The following is a 22,323-nucleotide window of genomic DNA, read 5'->3' on the forward strand; positions in this document are numbered from 1 at the left end:
TGGGGCGGGGGGTGGGCACAAACCGATACAATAATAGAGGCACAATCTCCTAATAACAAGAAAGGGGATGTAATGGGAAGGGAAAGGTAAAGCAGCCCATGGGGTTGGGGACATGGCAAAATGAGCGTAGAGGAGGAGCAGAGAGCTCATGGAAGGTGCAGTGAGAGGGCCAGGACACTGGGAATAGCTGGCAGGAACCCAGGTTATAGACCCTGGCAGTTCCCTTAACGGCTAACTCTATTTTGAAACCAAAGGTACCAGCATGTAAGTTCACTCTGATGGAGACATGGAGGAAAGGGACTGTTTAGAGCACACATTATCACCTAAAGGGCCATGGTGAATTTGGAGACTAATCGGAGGCTGGGGAAATACAGGGGTTTGTCTAAGAGGCATTTCAGAGCAGCAAAGAGAGAGGAGTGGTAATGAGTGGGGATGGCTGGGAATTTTAACTTCAGGGACTTACGGCAAGCCAGGAGACAGCAGAGACTGGCATTACCTCAGCCTTTCCTCCATTATTGTGTGGACCTGAGGGGCACCTCATCCTAACAACGGGAACAGATTATTTCCCTCGTACCTGTCGTTCTCGTACACCTTACTTGTACCATCTGATATGCTAACCACACCAGGGTAAGGAGAAAGAGCTACTCTGTCTGTGTCCATCCATACATTAGGAAACAGGCTTGAGTAACTTCCCCCAAGGCTTTCCTGTGGGTACCAGAGGCCTAGCACAATACTATCTGGGATGCGAGTCCAGAAAACAGAAGGGAAGTTTCCTCCACTGGGGGGAAGGGAGGATCGCAAGAGGAAAGTCATGTTTGGAGGCACAGATGATGAGGATGGAGGACAGGCAAGATGGGCAAAGCAAAGCTGAGGATGAGGACAGGTTTAGGGAGCAGCCATGGACTGAAGATGTCGGCCAGGCCCCACCCAGTCCTGAGGAACAGCTGTAAAGGCAGCTGGGAAGAACACGCTACATTCATCAACATCATCCACATACCAGACCCTGGGCCTCATACAGCCCCAAATGCTAGCAAAGCTACCACCATGTCCTGGCCATGACAGTGAGAACCCTTGGGTTAGCCCCGTGCAGACTTGTGCTCCTGGAGTGCAGGAGCATTCTGGGTGGATACCCAGCATGGATCCAGGCCACAGAGCTAAAGGAAAGTCTACCTTCAGGGAGAGGGCAAGGCGGTCCCGGGTGTAGTTCTCTTCTGTTTTGGCCTTTTCAATTTCCCGCTCCAGCTCCACCCGCTGCCTGCCCACTTGCTGCAGGATCTGCTCCCTCTCTTGGCGGAGTTCATTCTTTAAGGCTGCTATGCGCTCCTTGTATTCCTCATCCAATTTCCTGTGACAAAGGACAAATCAATAGGTGGCCTTTAGATCCCCTGGAGGGACAGTATTTGAAGATTCCAAAACCGGAGAGGGAGGTGCAGATTCAGGAAGCGCACTGAGACAATGCCTAAAGTGGCTTGCCTTCCCAGGGGCTGGGCCACACTTCTGCGGCCCCTAGCTCTGTGCCCACTCTGCTCTGATGGGTGAGGGATTGGCGGTAGAGGGAAGAATGGGGGGTTCTGAGTGCTGGGGAAGGACCCTGACCTCGCCCTTCTGACCACACCTGAGGTTGCACTCATTCCTCCGCTCAATGGCTGCGTGGTGATCGTCGACCTCAGAGGCCATCAGAGACTTCAGCTTCTCTGCCTTGTCCAGGTCCGACCGCAGCTTCTCCTTCTCTCTGACCACTTGGTCAACCCGTTCCCTAGAATTAGAAATCAAGTGAATTAGCAGGAGGCTGTTTCCAAGCTACCAGGAGACCCAAGAAAGCTCTCATCTGGCTCGCTTCAAAACAAACACAAAACCAAGACAACCAAAACCTTCCCCAAACAAAAATGCCTTCCACGGTTCCCTTCAAAAACCCAGTCAATCAGAGCCCCAGCTGGCTACGCCTCAGCTGAACAGTTAGACGGGAAGGATGGGGCACCCGGTGATGCTGGCATGAAAGACAAGTTGTCAAGGGAATGCACCAGGCAAACCTTCTGCTCAACTTACAACAAATGCCGGATCTCAGCCTTGAAGCTGGCCAGAGCTGCCTGGTGGATGCCGTTCTTGGTAACCAAAAGTTCATTTTCAAGAGCCAGCGTTAGCTCAGTCAGGTTGACATTTCCATCCAGGCTGAAATCCAAGGCCTGGGAATCAGAGTAGGACAGAGTCAAAACAAATGACAAGCCCCAGCTTCAAAAAGCACAGAGTGCAGAGGGTGCATAATTCTGAAACGAGCCTAGATACCAGCAGTGCCCCTCTCAGGAACAGATTCTCCTAGAACCTGGTTTTCCTATGGAAACCAAGCTTGTAGTTCATGAAATCCCACCTAACATTGTAAACAAACATGGTAATGTAATTTCAAACTCCACCAACAGACGGTTGGCTAAGATCTTTCTTATGTCAATGATTTGAGATTAAAAACAAAGAAACAAACAAACAAAACATGGACCTACTCAGCCACAGGCTTCTGGTTCAAGCAGGCAGGAAAAGTTACCTAGTTGTCTCTGAGATCTCACACACATTAAGTCATTCAGGGAAAATCAGGTCAAATGCTTTTCAAAAGATAAAGTGACACCCCTCCTTGGGATTGCCAGTTTAGCTGCCACACCTTCAGGATCTCCTGGCTGTTTTCAATGCCTTCTTCCTGCCAGGTGTCCAGGATCCTCTCCACAGATGCCTGGCCCATCCCATCATCCAAGCAGGAGAAAACCCGGAAGCCAATGGTGCTTGTCATGGCTGATGAGGTTGTGGTCCGCCGTCCACTCTCATCGAAAGACTGGAAGAAGAAAGAGTCTTAAGCACACTAAGGTGGGCCCCAGAAAGTCAGCTGGATACTGGTTAAGACTGGGACTGCTAGTCCTGGCAGAATTTAGTTTACACAGCTGGGGGTGGGGGTGGGGTGGGGGGGGCAGGTGGGAGTAGGGGAGCCATGCTGTGCCTTTGATCTGTGGTTCCCAGTAAGTCAAGTCTACCAGCTTATCAGAGAGAACTGTTCTGGAGAGTTGGTCATAGATGAGATGCATGTCTACTTGATACCAGGTTTCTCCTACCCCACACTGTCATCAAGAGGCCTAATTAGTGACTTTCACACTCTGTAAATTATGGTCATTACTCAAACTGCCTTTCCTTTGAATGGCTTAGTCTTTCTCATTCTCTAGAATACTTTTTCTTGGGCCGGGAGAGATGGTTCTGTAGGTAAGGGTACTGGCTGCCATTCCAGAGGACCTGGGTTCAACTCCCAGCACCCACATGGCAGCTTACACCTGTCTGTAACTCAGTTCCAGGGAATTTGACACTCTTACACTGGTGCACATAAAATACAATTAAATAAGTTAGTTTTTAGAAAAAAAAAAATACTTTTTCTTCTTGGTATTTTGCTTTAGACAACAGATCAATTCACCCAGAATTACTAAATGTGTTTTTAACACACATTTTGGTGGAAACTATTCTGCTGACTTTTCTTTCCTAAGAGGTCTCACTAAGTAGCCCCTCTACCCTCTGGCTTGCATTTGCTGCTTTTGCTTCTGCCTCCCTCGAGCTGGGATTACAGGTGTGCACCACCACACCTGCCTCTGCACACTGATGGCTCACCTGCATAGAGAGATGCCGCTTTAGTTGTCTGTATGGAGTAGACGCTGATGGTGTGAGGGATTTCCCGGTTTTAAACAGACCATAGAAAAAGTCTTCTACACTCATTGTACCGTCAGGATCAAGACCGAGAAAGACCTCCTCCAACATCTAGGGAAGAGCAATCCGTGTTTTAAACACACACAAATACCACGTGTGCAATGTACTTCTGGCCCGTAGAAATCCATCCCACTGTTGACTCTAAGACTCCAGACACAATTTTGTCTCTAGTCACATCTGAGAGAATTCCCCTCTCCAGAAATGATGTCCTCCCTCAAGCAAAATAAAAGTCCATTTTCATCATCTCCATAATAGTATACAGTTTAGCAATCAACTTTTCTTCCTCTCATTCATCTTTCCAGGACAGGCAGCCTTAAATGTTACTGGTATTATTATTATAAACTAAAAAAATACTTAATACCTATAGCTCATAATCCTAACAAGGTGTTAGTTGGACATTTGCTATGCCTTCAAAACGTGGTGGTTCTAAGTGATTGATATCTGGCTGATATTGAAATTGTCATGTGTGATGATGGTTAGTGCTAAAGTTCACTTGACAGGATTTGGAAGAACATGAACATGAGAGGCCCCTGGGCATGTCTGGGGTGGGGGCGGGTATCTTGATTGCTTTAACGGAACTGGGAAGCTCTGCCCATTGTGGCTGGGATCCTGGCCTATCCAAGAGGAGCATGCATTCATTCATTACCTGTTCCTGATTATGAATGTGGTATGACCAACTGATTTAGTCCCTGCTGCTCTAACTTCCACGCCAAGATGGACTGTGCCTTGCACGATGGAGCAGAATAAACCTGTGCTGCTTTGAATAAGAACCACCCCCACATGCTTCATTAACGGTGGAAATGTTGAGGAAGGATTAGGAGGTGTGGCTGTATAGGAACAGGTGTGTCACTGGGGTTGGGGCTTTGAGTTTGCAAAAGCTCATCTCAGGTATAGGCTTCCTCCCTCCCTGGCTGATGCCTGCAGATTAGGATGCAAACTCTCAGCTACTGCTCCAGTTCTCTGCCTGCCTGCCTGCCTGCCTGCCTCCTGCTGCCGTGTTCCCTGCCCTCTGAGACTGTAACCAAGCCTCCAATGAAATGCTTTTATAAGTTGTCTTGGTCGTGATGTTTTGTCATGGCGATAGAACAGTAACTAAGATAAAACCCTTTTTCCTTTAAGTTCCCCCTTCCAAGGACGTTTTATTACAGCAACAGAAAAAGAAACTCAAATAGCATATTAACAGGGCAAATTTGGTCTGGGACAGATAGCACTGATGTTCCTCGGAACATGTTAAAGTTATGTTTTAATGCATTAGCCCAGAAAAGACTACGGCTGGTTGAGGATGATCTAGTGTGTGCAAAAGGAGGATCTCAATATATTGAAAGATGAAGAAATTTTGACTCTCTGATGGCCATCATATAATTTCCATCAGATAACAGGGAACAGGATTATTGGACCACAGCCCATGTGGAGGCTTGTCAGAGGGATTGTTTGCTCCTTAGTCCCACAGGAATGGGAAAGGGGAAAGACTGGCATGAATCACAGAAGTCACAGGCGGGAGAAAAGACAGAGGCCTCCTACTGAGATACTCCTCACTCTGTGTGACCAAACTTTATTATGGAACAGGCCTCCAGGAACAGAGCAGAGACCACTCAGAGATCTTGCAATATGCACTGCTTTGGTACACTATGGGAGAGGCTTGAGACTGTATTGCTAACAAGCTCCCAAATGGCTTTTAACAAATTCACGGGAGACATATGTTTCATTTGGGAAAGGATTCTGAGACAAGGAAACTTTTCTGGAAGATGAAAGTCTGTGGAAAAAATGATGGGTTCTATAATTGATCTTGCGATCAGTGGCATGTGAGACGAGATGCTCAGGCTGCCAAAAGCCTTCAACTTTTCTGTCTCATTCTCACCAATCAAAAGAACTATATTCTAGAGGAAGTGGCTTTGAGAACCATCCAACCAGAAGTGTCTATGAAATGCAGACATACCAACAGAGTATACCCATACTTCTTGACCTTGGCCAAATCTGCAGTTTCTAGGTGGCCTGAACACTCGTCACTTAATCCATTCAAACTGCTGGAGTAGTAGACTCTTGGCAGTCATTTTCAGTCAGAGCTTGGGATAAGAAATGGCGGGTAAAAGGGTGTGAATTTACAAAGAGCTGGATGGTCAGGACTGAGTTCAAGAGAATGCTGATTACATGAGCAACTGAGATGCCCGCCCTCTTTGGAAACAGGGGTCCCCTCCAGAACAAGGACATTTCATGGCCACACTGGCCATGTTTGTGGATGGCTGACTTCTCCTTGTGTAGGGTAAGAAATATGCACCAGAATAGGGTCCAGGAACTGGGACACCCACAGGGGCCTGGAAGATGATAGGAGTGACCGAGGCATGGAGGCTTCCGCCATCAGGAAGCAAGTGGTGGGGACTGAGCTAGCCCAGCACATGGCTGCCTGTGGTCTCCAGAGATGACGGCGGTGGCTTGCTATTGCAAATATTTAGGGAAAACTTCCAGTTTCAAAGAGTGTGCCTCAAAGTTCAACTTTTACAACCCTGCACAGGTCAAATGAAGTCATCCTTGGGTTTGATGTGGCCCCGAGGGAGGTATTCTGCCAGCCCTGCCCTCTTCACTGTCCTCACTTACAGAAGGTGGGTGTGAATGACAGCCGAGAACACATCTAGTTCCGTCTCATAAAAACGGGGTGTCACTGATCTCACTGGCTTCCTTTGTAAAACTGCTTTCAGGTGTAAAATTCCAGGATCCCAAGTACTACGCTAATAACAGCAGCTTGACCTCCACTCCAGTTCAGAGCGAAGGGCACGGCGTGCAGGGCCTCTCCTGACTCCTCGTGGCGGGAGGGGGTGGAAACACTGAGCAGGAACATGCTCCATGAGCAACGCCTTCCCAGTCTGCTTAGCACTGGGAAAGAAATGAAAGTGTCATCTCAGGTTTCAGGAGGGCCCAGCAGAAGAAAACCAAGCCAGCACCCTGTGAGCCTCTGCGGTTTATATTCCAAGGATTGTCCTCAGGTCAATAATTCAAGTTTGTGCAATGTCTCTCGGGTGAGAAAACAAAAAAACCCCAAACAACCCAAGGCTCTTTGTACCACGTTGGTTCAGAAATTAGGACAATTAATTTAATTTTATGACTCAATACCATTGTTGAAAAATTAATGAGCACCGGGATATTATGAAGGCTGTTAGAGGATTTATGTAATGTCACATCAGACAAGAAAAAGAAAAAAAAAAAAAATCAAAAACCAACTTTCGTGCAAGGCAGGCTACTGGGCAACCTTTAATGATCCATCTCCTGGGTTAGAACAAGCTACCACTTTCCCCCACAGAGGCGGCCAGGGTGGTGTCAAATATCAGTAGAGTCAGGGATTCTGGAGCAATGCCTGTGCCCCTAACCTCTAGGTCCCCCTAAGCTTTATGTGAAGCTTTCTGAAAGACATGTCTTATATTATGCATTTTTCTGTGCTTCACGGCTGTTCACATACTAATCCTGGAGATTTCTCGATTCTTCAGAAAAACGTAAAGCAGAATCTTAACATCAAGAGCTCTCTGTGTGCTTTTAAAACCACCAGCCTACCGGACCCCATTTCCTCATGGCTGAGGCTCACCGCACACTGGTGAAGCCACCTGTCCCATTCACACCACTCAGTCTACCTAAGGGCCCAGGGATGACACTGAGATCTTCCCCAAACTGAAAACTCAGCAGCCTGGCCTTCAAAATGCTCTAACTGCACTCTGTGATGCTTCCTTTTTCTCCCTCCATGTTTCCTCACATTTTACTCCTTTGGCTGATGCTTCTACAACTCTCTGCTGCAGCATTCAGCTTGTCTGGCTATCTCAGATGAGGTGACATGCACAGTAGGGGACCATATTATATATTCAGAACTCAGCTACATCAGCTTGGGTTTCTGTCACAGAACATGACTTTCCCAAAGAGGAAACGGGTGTACGAGTAGAATGTCTTCCTAGGAAAAAAGAAGGTTATGTCTCTAAACAGGAAGCCACAGTATTATCCCCAAATCAGAACAAAGTGCTGGGTTTACCGCTCCATCCACATTCTGTAATCCGTACTGTTCGCAGATGGAAACCAGCTTCTTCCGGTTTAGGTGACCATCTCGAGTGATCCCCAGGTCTTCACAAACCTCTTGCAGTTTCTCTTCTATCCAGTCTTGGGGAGGGCAAGACCCACTATGTGAAGCATTCAGGTCATCTGGGTTCCAAAACCTTAGCTGACCTAAAACGAGAGCATATATTGTGCTGTCTCCAAAAGCACAGGAACAGTGCCTGTTACGGAAAACGCCCCTTTGGAAAGTAATTCTTTCAATTGTTTTTATACTTTCACATGTATGACTGTTTGGCTTGCATGTACGTCTGTGCACCACACATATATAGCACCCATGGAGGGACTAGAGTTAAAGATGGTTGTGAGCCACCAGATGGTACTAGGAATTTAACCCAGGTCCTCTGAAAGAACAATTAGTACTCTTGACCACTAAACCATCTCTCCAGCCCCCAAATGTACATTGTATGAGACAACTATAAATATAGATCCCACTTTGATTGGAACTCAAGTCCCATTATAAATTGGGACAGTCACCCATGAGAAAGGAACATTATCTCACATGAATATGCATATACAAGGTCAAATGCCTCTGCTGAGGCTTCCAGAATCTTTTATTTCCGTTTTCTTTCTGGTCTAAGCCTTTTGGCACCTTTTCCTGGGAAGGAAGCAATCATAATGAGCCTCTTAAGATTCATCTATTCCCCCAATTTTCCTGACCCACAGAAACCCAAGAATGCAACTTGAAAGAAAACTTGGCAAGCTGCAAGTTTGTTAGTATCTATAGCTGAAAGATAAGATCTGCTTAAAGACAGGATCCAACTATGCACTGAAACACAAGACTGTTTAACCTGTATTAACCATCCTGCTTCTAAACCGGCAATATTAATGTGAGACAGCCCATGGAGTCATTATTAGACACGGGATAATTACGGACACTATTTTATGTACCTGGAAGAACCATGGCGGACTGAAAGGAGTACTTGGTGTCATTCGTGCTATTTATTGACAGAAATTAAACCCATTACTGCCCTGTTAGTCCAGGTTGAAGAGCCAGAGAACACATTGTTTTAATTATACTCAAGTACAGCTCATCTGGGGTTAAGCAGAAAAGCAAGCTAAGGGCTCCCGCCACTGAACCACAGTGCCACCTGCTGGCCACAGGATTAATATGTTCTGCTTCAAGAGGATGATAAATACTAGACACTTGCAAAGGATGTACCTAATAGGCTTACTATTTATGTTGAGGATATTCACAAATTCCTTTGGGAGTCTGGACAGAGAGTAACTGGTCTGTAAGGGGGCTGCTACATATTAGATGCTGTGGTGGTCTGAATGGACCCAACAGGCCCATAGGCATGGCACTATTAGGAGGCGTGGCCTTGTTGGAGTAGGCGTGACTTTGCTGCAGGAGGTGTGTCACTAGGGGGTGGGCTTTAAGGTCTCAGAAGCTCAAGCCTGTCCAGTGTCACTGTCACTTCCTACCGCAGATCTAGATGTAGAACTAGCAGCTACCTCTCCAGCAACACGTCCGCTTGCGTGCCGCCATGCTTACAATGAAATGTTTTCCTTTGTAAGAGTTGCCATGGTCATGGTGTCTCTTCACAGCAATAGACACCCTAAGAAGTCATCTTTCACACAACATTAATAGCTAGAATTGGAAGAGTCACTTGGGAATCTTTTTTGTTTTTTCCTGGTGCCATTGGTCCTAATGCCAATGCTCGGCTAGCTTCCAGGACAAGAAGCAGGACAGTGGTTGCAGAGTGCCTTGGCCACAGTAGCCCGGGCCTTCCCTCCTCAGCAGCCCCCGATCCACCCCTGAGCTCTCTTACCTTCTGCCTCATACTCCTCACTGCGCTGTGTCTTCCAGTGCTGGGGGAGGCAAGAGATGATTAGTGAGCATTTGAATCCAGTTTCCAGACCTACTACTCTAAAGTCAGCCTGTGGGCTAGTCACGTGACTTTAGCCTTTGGGCTATCGTGGGCTCTTTTCAGTTAACCAGACAACCAATCAAGAGGTGGAAACCCCCAGGTGGTGGGGGTGTACCTTTAATCCCAGCACTCGAGAGGCAGAGGCAGGCAGGCAGGCAGGCAGAGGCAGGTGGATCTCTGTGAGTTCAAGACCAGCCTGGTCTACAGAGAAACCCTGTCTTAACAACAACAAAAAAGGTTGAAACCTCTTGAAATAGACTACTGTTCTTTGCAGACTTTGCCAGCATCGGCACAAACTGCCATCTTTGCAGGTCACTAGGGAGTTGTCATTTACAAGGTCACTTCTTCAATGACTGAACCTATTACAGCCCATTGAACCAGCTGCAAGCAAACATTCAGAGTTTGCCAGCCAGCAAATGTAAGTCCACATTAAGTACATACTGAGCGCTCACCTTCATGCTGTTTTGGGACTACAACTAAGAGCAGAACATGCATAATTATTGTCTAAAAAATACATATATGGAAGCGGGGACAGAAAGATTGTAGGAGCCAGAGTTTCCTGTGAGATTGTGTCTCCTACCAATGTCAGAAGCTACACCCATTGCATCTCACCAGCCCGACTGCCTAAACATGAGAGGAGCAAGGGGGATGTGAGTAGGCATGCCAAAGTGGGCGGGGACTCAACCCCACCCAAGGAACTGCAGACAACTATGGATTGCCGAGAACAGAAGAAAGTCTTCCCCAGGGAAGAGCTCACCAAGTGGTTCCCCAACCGCCACTGGCCAGTCCTGAAGGCACACATATGAGCAGCAGTCTACAGAGTATCTATGAGCAGACATCAACATAAGCACGTACAATTAAGGAAAGAAAGAGACCATGCATGAATTCAGAGAACAAGGAGGTATGGTATAATGGGAGGGGCTTGGAGTGAGAAAAGGGAATGGAGAAATGTAATTATATTATAACCTCAAAAAGTACATATGCTAATGAAGACACAGGGACCAGAAAAGAGGATGGTTCCTGAGTAAGAGACATTAGACTTGGAAGATGAGGGTGGGCTTCCCCAAAGCAGCAATGGCTAAACTGAGCCCTGAGGGTCATCTGCACCACAGAGAGCACAGTGAACAGGAGGAGTTGTTAATATTTGCTGAACTAAGAACAAGTCTGGTGTGCTTGTCACTGAGAGCAGATACAGGTGCGGTCCACACAGAGTGGAAAACTGAAATAAACACACTCTGCGCTGGGATTACCTCACACTGAGTGTGGTGGAATTTACCTGAACTAGACAGCTTAGCCCCCTTCTCATGCTAAGATTCCAGTGAGCCTCCTCTGAGGTCAGAGGATGTGGATTTTGTCCTGGTAACCACCGGTTCACCCCAAGTCAGGGTCAAATCCAGCCCCTGCTCCACTGGCCAAGTTCTCTGTCAATCTTCCCTGGACCAGTTGTAACATATAGTTCCTCAGTGGCTTTAGTTTTTGGCCCTGCAAATGGTTTTGCGCTTCTCAATCAAGCTGCCTTTGCTTGCCTCCGATGGGAAGGTGCTCCAACAGGGAGGGAAGTCCTGTGAGAAAAAGAGGACTCGTCTTTTCAGAACTAGGTCGCTATCTTAGCAAACCACCGTAATCCACAGATGTGCTGGTCCATGCCTATGATGCTAGCACTCAGGAGGAAGAAGTATGTTTTGTGTAAGCGTGGGCTTCGTAATAGCAACAAGGGAGACGGAGCTATTTGTGAGGACTGTGAGAGGCGCAAATAAGAGCAAAGCTTAATGGTGTATTATGAATGGAACCCATTTCTTTGTACACCAACCAAAAAACAAATTTAAAAATTAAAAGGGGGAAGAGAACCAGATACGATTTTATGAATAAAATTGCCTTTTATACCAAGCAACCAGCCTGTTCTCTGGGACGGGTGAACTGCATAATGCTAGTTGATTTCAGACTCCTGAAATAAACACAGCAGGAAGATGGGCTCAATTAACTCCTGTCTGAGGAGCCTGGACTCCTCAAGGCAGATGGTGTGTCACGCAAAAATGCTTACATCAAATACTGACTTTCAGTAGTTCGAGTTGACCCGACTTAACATTCTTGCAGGCGACCTTGACACCTCCATTCCCCACACTCACTCAATGTTTTAGTTACCGGAAAGAATCAATTTAAGGATGGTTTGTTTCAACTGACAGCTCTAGGGGACAGAATTTATCATGGAAGGGAATGTGTGACTCAGGAAACAGCTAGACACACTGTGTCCCCAGTCAGGAAGCAGAGAGCAATGGGTGCTTCTGTTCATGTCACTTTCCTCCTCTTTGTTCAGACCAGGTCCCCGGCTCATGGGATGGCACTGCCCCCAGTTAATGTAGATCTCCTCACTGTAATTAACCTAATCTAGATAGCCCTCACCGGTATGCCGCCAAGTGATTCTAGATTCCACCAAGTTGACAATATTAACCATTACACGCATGGTAGTTATCGCCTCTTCATTGGGGGACGAGTGTCCACGAAGATTCACAGCTCCTTATTTCACAGAGAACCTAAAGATGTCAGACTCAGCTACACTGAAACTCAAGGTGAAATCCTGAAACAGACATTCCTGCTAAACTGAAGACTGCCAAAGGCCATGTCTCAGGTACCTAAGTTATCTGCAGCCCGTTCTTCAGACCATAACTGGAAGTGACTAATGGCTAAGGTATCACTGGAATGAACTGGAAGTGTGTGGCCTGGAAGCAGGGAGTAGCAGGCCACAGTCTTCCATGGATCCCCTCAGTTACTGTTTCCGATCAGAATTAGACTGCTATTATCTATAAAATTGCAAATCAGTAGAGGGAGGCCCACTAATAAAAACATCCTGCCTGCCAACAGACTGAGTCAAATGCTCACCCCGTTTGGCACCTGAAATTATGCAAATTAATTATTCAGCATCTGAGTATCCAAAACTCAAACCCACTAAATCCACCTACAATGTATTCAATGAAGTTTACCACCTCCGATCCATTGGTTCAAATGAAACTACAAGTTGTACATGACTTTTTAAAACAGCAGACCCTGATGAGAAAGATGTTTTCATTGAGCTCAGACCATAAACAGCCTCTGCAGGGATACAGCATCTCAGAACAAAAATGAAACAGCAACACCCAGCTTCAAAAAGTCTTTGGCAACAGTTCCTAAGGTGACAGGGTCTGTGTGGTCTCTCACATTTGCTCATCTATTGCCCCATGCATGCTAAAATAGTGAGAGAACGCATTTGAAGAACAAAGACTACTGGAAGGCCCAGTATGGACGCCAGTGCACAGATTTGGAGCTAGACTGCCTGGTAGTAAATCCCAATGTACGTGTGGGTTAACCCTATGTAAGTTGCTTGGCCTCTTTGGCCTTAGTTTATCTCCCTGTATAATGGAAAAGAAAGAAGTAGTGTGAATTTACTGAGGGAAGGGCCAAGTGCTCTGCACTGTGCCTGGCATATAAGCATTATAAAGTCTTCTATTTTTGTGGGGGCACCTCTGTATGCAATACATACATATTAAATTTGTATTTGTGGAATTATTTTCACCTCTATATGTAAAATCAAACCATTCATTTGGGTACACCTCTGGAAGTATCTGTACATTTTTAAAGGTATTTTTTATATTTTTTAATTATATATTCGTGTGTGTCTGTGTCAGATACACGCATGTGAGATCGGAAGGTGTCAGATCTCCTGGAGTTAGTTAGTTATAGGTAGTGGCAAACAGCCTGACATGGATGCTGGGAACTGAACCGACAGCGGGCTGGGGGGGGGGGGGGGGGTGTTCTCTGCAAGAACAGTACTCTAACCACCGAGTGCCAGCAGAGATGCACAGGATACAGATGGCAACTCCCTCAGCACCACCTCACAACGGTATGGTTCACTCAACACCACACAAGGTCACAGGCGATAAAACTGGGCTCATAATTGTCATTATTGAATTTTCTAAGTATTTACGTTATAGCTCTCACTCCCACCAAGACTGTAGTCTGAAGCAGGCCTGTTCATGTGTGGCTGGCAGCAATGTTCATGGCTACCATTATTTTCATAATGAAAATGGCCTTATGTACCAAAATAAAAATATTCAGACTTCTCAACCCAATCATTTAATCTGCTATCTAAAGGAAATTTAAAAAAGAAAAAGAAAGAAACAGAAAGAGGAAGCCATTTGTACAAATATGCATATTGAGGTACTTTTATAACAATAAAGTATTGAAATTGGCTTAAATATTCAATAATGGGGCATAAGGTATAATGATACAACATTATATAGTAACTAAAAGCAATTTAAAAACAATGTAGGAACATGGAAAAACATTTTAATAAATGTTAAATGAAAGAGCATAATAAAAAATGTAATCTATGCTATGATTACTGCTAGCAGCAAATATTTATATAACCAGACAAAGACCAGAAGGAAATAGATAATAAAAACAAGACACGTTTTAGTTGAGGGACTATAGGAGAAAAATCTCTATTCTCCCCACGGGTATAAATGATTTTCTGAAGTATTAACCCATTGAGTCTCACTGTTCCTTTTGTCACTGTCCTGGAGTCCTGGATAACTTAGCCGCAGTGACTCCGGGTTCTACCCCTTTTGTTAAGTCACCTTAACAGACCGTGCAACAGACCGTGGTGGGTGCAGGCTTGGAGGGAAGCCAGGATTGCCCAGTAGACAAATGTATGGATGCCTCCTGAGCTCAGTACAGCGTGGGACCATCAGAGACCCTCAGCCTCAGCTAACACCTGCTGTGGGAACAGCAACCATCCCAAGGTGCAGCCCTGAGATGGTCCAACACTGGGCGTGCCATGGGTACTGCACAGCTGCTCTGATTACCTTCACAAGACCAGCTCACTCAATACGGTCTTAAGGCCTTCAACATTCTGTCATGGACGGGGAGGAGCTCACAAGGCCCCAGCCCTCTCTGAGTCTTTGCAGGCAGTTGCTGGGGGTGGGGAAGACATTTTCTTCAGTGGTATAGCCAGACACTGGCCAGTGTCCATGTACACAAAAATAACACCTTCTATAAGCAACCTGAATTAAACCCAGCAGAAGGGGGGCTGGTTAGGAAAAGGGATCAGTAGTGAATACAATCAAAACACGTTGTATACATGTATCCAAATGTCTGAATGAAACCCATTATTACGCACAATATATGCTAGTAGAGAATGAACCCAGCTCAACCCAGCCACAGCTTTTGAACCCCAGGCATCACTTAGCAGCAACGGTTTCTCATCACTTCAAGATGACGGACCGGCAGAGTGAGGGTAACAAGCAAAGCTGAGAATTCTTCCTTGGTCCTTGGTAAGAAGCTCTGGGAGCTGGAGCCAGCCCGGGGAAGGCGGCAAATTCACCCTAATGTCTCTATCTCATTCCAAGATCGGTGACCTACCAGAGTTCCTGACCAAGACATGACCAGAGTTCTGCCTCTCTCTGAAGAAGGGTCTGTTCCTTTAAGAGGGATGGAAGCTGAATGTTTGTTATTAAATTGCAGTCTGAGGGGGTGGGGTGGAAAGGGAAGATTCAATTCATTCACACTTCATTTATTTTCATTCTTATTGCCTGGAGCCAGTGAGTCCAATTAAAAAGCTGGGGGGGGGGGGTGAGGGGGAGACAGTTTAGAAGGTTGGGGGAATTAGATCATCCAGCTACTGAAACAGCACCAATAAGAGGAGACATCACTGAGGAACAGGGTGCTTTAATTTCGGTCGGTCACCCCAGTGGAGTGAGGGCTGCCAGGTGGCCTCTAGACACAGGTCAGTCCAGAGCAGTAAAATGGCAACCAGGAAGGTAGCTGAAGGGAGAGGGGGGCAGGGAGGCACAATGGCTGGGGCTCTGTCAGAGTGCCGAATCCACCACAGGAGACTTTGTGGTTCACTCCGGGGAAGCCATGGGGTCCTCTGAGGGTGTCAGAGCATGTAAACATCCATCCCATACACCTTGGGTACTCAGGACTTGGGAGGCAAAGCCACACAGTGGATAAGAAGGGTTGGGAGGAGACAGTGTTCTCTGTTTAGTCTCCTGTTACTGCTCAGGGACTTATTTCACCTACAAAGTGGGGATGACACCCCACCCTGTGGGCGGGACATGGAGGTGTGCATGTGTCTTAGAGATGGCCGACCGCCTCTATCCTTTCCATCAGAACAACGATGGCACCAGGAGGTTGCACTCCAAAGCTAGACCACTGGGGCTCCTTGCCCTTTAGTGGCATGGGTACTTTGGCCAAACCACTTAACCTCTCCATGCCTCAGTTTCCCCATGGGTAAGTGCATAGCAATTCTTCCCTGTGAAGGCTTCATACTGGAAAACACTGGACAGAGCTGAGGACTAAGTGCAGCTCGGGTGGTCCTACTGTTAACTAGAGGAAGTAGCTAGTAGTTACCCCACTGGCTACTCGGATGCTTGAAACAGTAGGAAGACAAAAATCAGCAGATGGTCCAACATCAGCTTTAGGAGTAAAGAGATTAGCAACTACAGCTCTAACAGGTAATTGTTGTCAATTATGCCTTAAGAAGACTGGAGGTGGGAGGAGCTCCAGGTTTGGCACCGTAATTGTGATGGAGCAATCAACTGTAGTCAACTTGGGAGGAGGGACCTTGAGGAGGACCTTCCTCTCTACAGAGGCCCCTGAATTGGTACAGCTGGCAGAGGCTACCCTGCAATTCCTTATTTGCAGGGCAGATGCAGGAGATGGGGTCAGAGGTTGCCTGACCCCCAAATGGCTGCTACACAGAGTGATCCTCACCCTCCTTGGTTAGACAAAGGATGCCCTTGCACCCGACCCAAGGGTCACACATCTTAATGTCACACTGGCCATTGTGGCCAGCTCAATTGCTTTACATCTGGCTGAGGTACCCTGCACACACCAACGACACAGGCTGCACCAATTTCAGGAATGCCCTCTTCGGAGGGACACCTGCTTTGGGGGACTACAGAGCAGATGGCCAAAGTCTCTAGGATCCCTCGGCTTCTAGCCCCAAAGTGGAGCGAGCATCTGCAGCCTTTGGACCACACGGCCCCTGCCTACAATGGGCCAGCCACTGCCCCCACTAGCCATCTGCTCCAGCTAAGACCTTTACGCCCTCCAGAATGTATGGCTAATTAAAATGATTATGGGCATACATGGACTATTCTTCTGAGACAGGTTGCTGAGCTGCGCTCTGCAGCCCGGGAGATGGAAGCACATTAATTTTGAAAAGGGAGTGCCTTGTAAGCCCAGAGGAAGAGAAATACAATTTCCTAGACTGACAAATCTCCACAGAAGGCTGAGATCAAGTGTCTCTTTTAAAGGGAGAACATATTCAGCAAAGCAAAGGGTGTCTGAAGAGAACCAGAAATCTGTGTAGGGAGAATGCATGTGCTTGAAAGCACAGTATCTAGTGTGCTTAGTCTTGCTTAGTCTTAAATGTTCAGAAAGATATTGGAAGCTGACTGTGCCTGGGGGTCTGCCTTTTGTTTCTGCCAGGACACTGAACTTCCTGGGACTAAGGCTCATTTTCCATTCAGCCACCTTAGAAGGTTAAGGCAGTGGCGAGTCTGACAGCCCAGCTTCTAGTCTCTCTACTTTGAACTCAGGGAGGAGCTATTGGATTGGAATGCAAATTGGTGCCTTCATCTCAGAAGGTAATTAACCACTGCAAATAAGAGCCAGGGATAATGGGAATTAATGTATAGTTTTTTTAAATGCACAAATATCCATCCACAAGAATCCTAGTGCATGGCCAAAAAGCCTTCAAGTACTGCCAATGCAAAGAAATGCTGAGCATAAGCCTCTTCCTTTAGCAAGGCTGGGGGTGAGTGTATTTTCAAGTCCTGAAAAAGTCCCCTCAACCCTTTTGGAGGCACTGAGGATTGAGCCTAAGTTTAAATAAACACTATCACTGACACGGGGGCTCATTGAGTAGAACAGGCAGTTTTTATACTTGTACTCATTACAGTTGCTGAATGGGTAGTAAGCAAAACTTTTGTCCGTGGAAGAGACCTAGTGGTTTGGTTGGGAGGGGTTACTATTGTCATTAGAACATTGATCATCATTAGTTTGATTTTTATCTGTTGTCTGTCTTCAGTTTCTTGTTTAAAAAGAAATGCGTATCAGAGATTACTGATCGGGAAGGTGGTGGAGCAGAGACAAACTTTAAGGGGCATTCTCTCGGTGTAACTTAGAAGACCAACCAGGACACTGAGGTCTGCAAGCCTTGTAAGGACAAATGCCGTCTTGTTCGCTTTAAAGAGGCTTCTGAGATCTTAGGTCCCATTCAAGGGATCTACAATCCCGTGTGGGAACAGCCATGTGATCTACTAAGACTGAAGAACATAAGGGAAAGGAAGGCTGGAATACCATTAACAGAAACGTCTGTCCTGGGGACGCCATCCCGGGAGTCAGGAATCAATGATGTCAATGAGGAGACTGTGCTTTGTCAAAGAAGGACAAGGACAGAATGGGGATAATGAAAAAACAATGTGTGTGTTTTGACTGTAAAAGATCTGAATAGAGCTTCTCCCGGTTACTAAGAAAGAAGTGTGTCCCACAATTAAATACTGATCCATACAATGGAAATAATTCATAGTTTTGCCACCAAGTTATGCATGTATGAAAATGAACACAAGAGAAAGACAGTCCATTTTGGACTTTTTGAAGCAGTTTGAATTGACACAGACAGCAAAATCGGTTTGTTTGTTTGTTTGTTTGTTTGTTTTGTTTCAGGGTTCTTTTGGGGAATAGTTATCCAAGCACCACCTTCCCCTCTCACCTGCACAAACCCAATGCAAAGTCTGGACTCCCTGGGACATCCTGGGCCAACGTTGCAGTTGGATTTAACTTTTCTCTCAGGTTCTCACTGAACTGAAGTGTAAGTCAATGGTTTTGACTTACATCATTATTGTCTGCAGTTGAAGAAATGATTGTTCAAAATCCCTTGTTCTCGATAAAGATCTTACTAGACCCAATTCATTCCCAGTAGAGGAAAGCAGTTAACAAGGTGTTCCCTGTTTTTCAACTAGGGCAAAAAGCAAAGTGTCCCTGCCCCAATTGTATTAATTACACAGTCTTTCCTAACAAGCCTGAAGAATGGAGAACAGAATTGAAGTGTGTGTGTGTGTGTGTGTGTGTGTGTGTGTGTGTGTGTGTTTTTTTCCTTTCCCCTGCTAGCTACCTCTGAGGAAACATTGGCCCAAAGCCCAAGGTTCTTTCAATAGCTATTTATTAAAGGGGGTAAAAATGTAATCTTAAAAGCCTAAAATTTCACTTCTGTTTGTTAACGAAGTAAAGCACAGTGTCAACCAAAACCATCTCATTAGTCACACCTTAGGCTAGGACCAAGAATGTCCCCTTTGTTGGCCGGGATTCACTCAGAGTAGAATGTCCTCTTGAATTGACTTGGGTGAAAATGATCCCATAAAAAAGAAAAATCACCCTTTCCTTTCAATCCCAGCCGAGACGAGAGGTCAGACTCCCCAGGGATCCATGGACAGATAAACACACTAAATCCAAGGCCAGGCACATCATGGCCTGCTGGTGGGCTCTACCTGCCCTGTGGATTAGCATATTCTCTGTCCTGCTTTCCAAATGAAATGTCTCAAGAACCATATTCAATGCTGCAGACTTCCCAGAAGCCTTTTCCTATAGAAGGGCTTTATTGCCTTGTAAACTACACTTAGTAAGAGAGACTCGCTTAAAAGCTGAGTTAGATATTTTTGCTTGCAGGAAGAAAGACTCAAATTGCCCAATAAAAGCTCAAGGGATGGGGAAGGGCTAGAGATGATGAATATGTTTACAATACATATTGGACTTGAACAGAAACCAGAGCCAAGCGTTTACTTTCTTTTTTAAAAATTGTATTTCATTTGCCTGTATGCATGTCTGTATGTGGGTGTGGAAGGCCCTGGAACTAGAGTTACAGACAACAGTGAGCTGCCATGGGAGTGCTGGGGATTGAACCTGGGTCTTCTGGAAGAGCAGCCTGTTCTTTTAACCACTGAGCCATCTCTCCAGCCCCAACATAGCTTGTTTTCATACATGTGTGAGGGAAGGCACAGAAGCTATGGCCTGTGACCATGTGGATCCTCACCCACAGCTCGGAACAAAGGCAGGGCCTGCCTGAGCTTCAAGTCTGCCGGTGTCTAACGAAGCCTGAAACTTGCATTAACTATAAATTTAGCTGCTTCAGCACAGTTTCTATAACCTCGCTCACACTTATCTGCACATGTGGGCATTTCTATGAGTATGAGGAAAGGTGCAGTTACAGGGAGACTGCAGAGAATTACTATGGAGAAGTACTAATAGTTTTGGTTATGCTTAGGAGAGAAGGGCTCTCAAACAATGCTAGATGTTAGAGCATGTGTATGGCCATACATACAGCATACACACACACACACACACACACACACACACACAAAGAAGACACCGTGAACTACCACCCCCCCAGCCTAGAAATGACAGCCTTAGTGAGGAAGCATCAGCCTGCAGCAACCTCCCCTTTGACTGAATAACCCCAGGAGGAAGAGATGAATTCTTACTTTCCCTTTTCAGGTACAGCTTGCTCGTGTGTCCTGAGAGGGTGAGTTCCCAGTGGGAAGTGAGTTGCCTGGGGACTGCTTTGATCTGTGAGTGGGACACTGTTTCATCCTACCACCCACGCCTCCGCAGGGCCTCAGTAAAATCAGTATTTGACTCAACCTGGAACTAAAATTAGTTTCCCATTGCGGAACACAGCCAGACCTCCCTCTGCTCAATTCCTGAAAACAGGTTTCTGATCTTTTTATTGTCATCATCGAGAAACTCTAAAGCCACCTTTTGGGGGTGGGGGAAGCAGGGAACAGACCCGTTGGAAGCAGGAGAAAAGGCAGACCTATAAATCCAGCTAAGCATGCCATCTTGCAAACGTAAGAAGTCGGTCTCTAGTTCCCCACCTGACATTCACACAGGGGAGGCCCAGCCCCAGGCCCTCCCCTTCTATATTGCCTGGTAGCCCTGTGATGAAGTATGACCTCAAAGAATAGATTCTCAACACCTCCCGTGACATGAAACATCAGGTTCTTAGGTGACAAGAAAGGAGAAAGAAATGGAGACAGAAGTAAAGAACCTCTGACAGATTCGGGCTCCCTCTTCAGTTAGGGAGACTTTCCTTCTCACACTACGTGGCTGAGGGACTCTCCAAATGCCTTCACCTCCTCAGCCCCTGGGAAGTGTGAGCAGCTGCTGCAGAATGGACAGTGGTATTAGTACAAGCCTCTTGGACAGGTAGCTTTTAATTGCTGAGGCTAAAGCACAAACTGACCAGCAAGCAGGGACACTGTGTGGACACATGAGTGGCATGCTCATAAAACTATATTGCAGGGCCCAGTGAAGGCAGCCCATAAGAGTGAGACCTCAGCCAGGGTCACTGTTGTGGAATATTACAACTATGTAAAGGTGTGCTACGTTTATTTATGTTGCGGAATATTACTTTAACTATGTAAAGATGCGTTACATTTGTTTATGCTGCATTTGTTTGGTTATGTAAAGATGTGTTGCTGTTTCACTTTGCCTGCTTAAGGCACCTGATTGGTCTAATAAAAAGCTGAATGGCCAATAGCTGGCAGTAGAGGGGTAGGCGGGGCTGATGGGCAGAGAGGTTGAGTAGGAAGAGGAATCTAGGATCCAGGGAGAATGAGGAGAGAATGAGGGAAAAGGAGGAGACACCAGGGCCAGCCAGAAAGACAGATGCAAAGTAGTACATACAGAATAAAAGAAAGGCAAAATGTAGATGAAGAGAAGTGGGTTAAAATAAGTTATAAGAGTTAGCAAGAAGTGAGCCTAAGATAAGGCTGAGCATTTGAAACTAATAATAAGTCTCCCTGTCATGATTTGGGAGTCATTTGGTGAAAAAAGACAGGGTTGGAATCTGAGTGGAAGGCCACTTGCTTATTAGCATGACCAAGACTTTGGGTTTGATCTACAGAAAGAAAAAAAAAAGTCAGGGCCAACTCAGCCTGGTTTTTAGGCAAGAAGCAGTTGTGACAATTTCCACAGGCAAGACAAAAGAGTACCCTTGAAGATGCTTTGGAGGGATGCTATAGACCATGACAGTGGAGAGAGTCTCTGCTGAGAGCAGAGATGCAGAGAGAAGACCCTTTCTGGCCTCTGCCTGCAGCTTTTCTAGAGGGTGGTGAACAGGGCAGATTCTGACTGTAGCATTAAAAGGTCCCAACTAAGGTTTCTGGAGGATTTTCAGGAAGCTGTAGCACAATGGGGAGAGGTGACCTCCCCATGACATCCTTTACAAACAGTAAGGTTTCTCCTGCCTCATGTTTACTCACATATGAAAACAAAGGCTCACTTATTAAAATAGCAACCCCAGTCAAGCAAGTCACCCAAGAAGTCGGTAACTGAGCTAACAAAGATGCAAGAACACTGACTGCTCAGAGGCTTTCTGGGCATCCCTGGAGAGCAAGCAGAAACTCTTATGTGAAAAATAAACAATGATTGGGTTTCTTAGCACCAAGTAATAATATCTTGACACTAGTCCAAGAGATAAGACACTAGACTTAAAAGGGGTCTCCAAATAATTAAGTTTACCTCCTAAGGTGTCCAGGTTCTTTTTCAAGATGTATATCTCAGTTAAATTTCATATCGCCCAGACTCACAACAAAACAGATTTTAC

General features: G+C 46.1%; 1 protein-coding gene across 1 annotated transcript in view; it reads right to left on the reverse strand.

Moving 5' to 3' along the window:
- Window positions 1-22,323, reverse strand: part of Nin (ninein) — a 96,736-nt gene that overhangs the window by 36,211 nt on the left and 38,202 nt on the right. Inside the window, 7 exon segments of the mRNA XM_051195942.1 lie at window positions 1,171-1,345; window positions 1,616-1,756; window positions 2,047-2,183; window positions 2,648-2,815; window positions 3,631-3,777; window positions 7,733-7,923; window positions 9,582-9,621. Of these exon segments, the coding sequence (XP_051051899.1) occupies window positions 1,171-1,345; window positions 1,616-1,756; window positions 2,047-2,183; window positions 2,648-2,815; window positions 3,631-3,777; window positions 7,733-7,923; window positions 9,582-9,621 (999 nt within the window).

The sequence above is a fragment of the Phodopus roborovskii genome, unplaced genomic scaffold (genome assembly GCF_943737965.1).
Source record: "Phodopus roborovskii unplaced genomic scaffold, PHOROB, whole genome shotgun sequence".
NCBI lineage: Eukaryota > Metazoa > Chordata > Mammalia > Rodentia > Cricetidae > Phodopus > Phodopus roborovskii.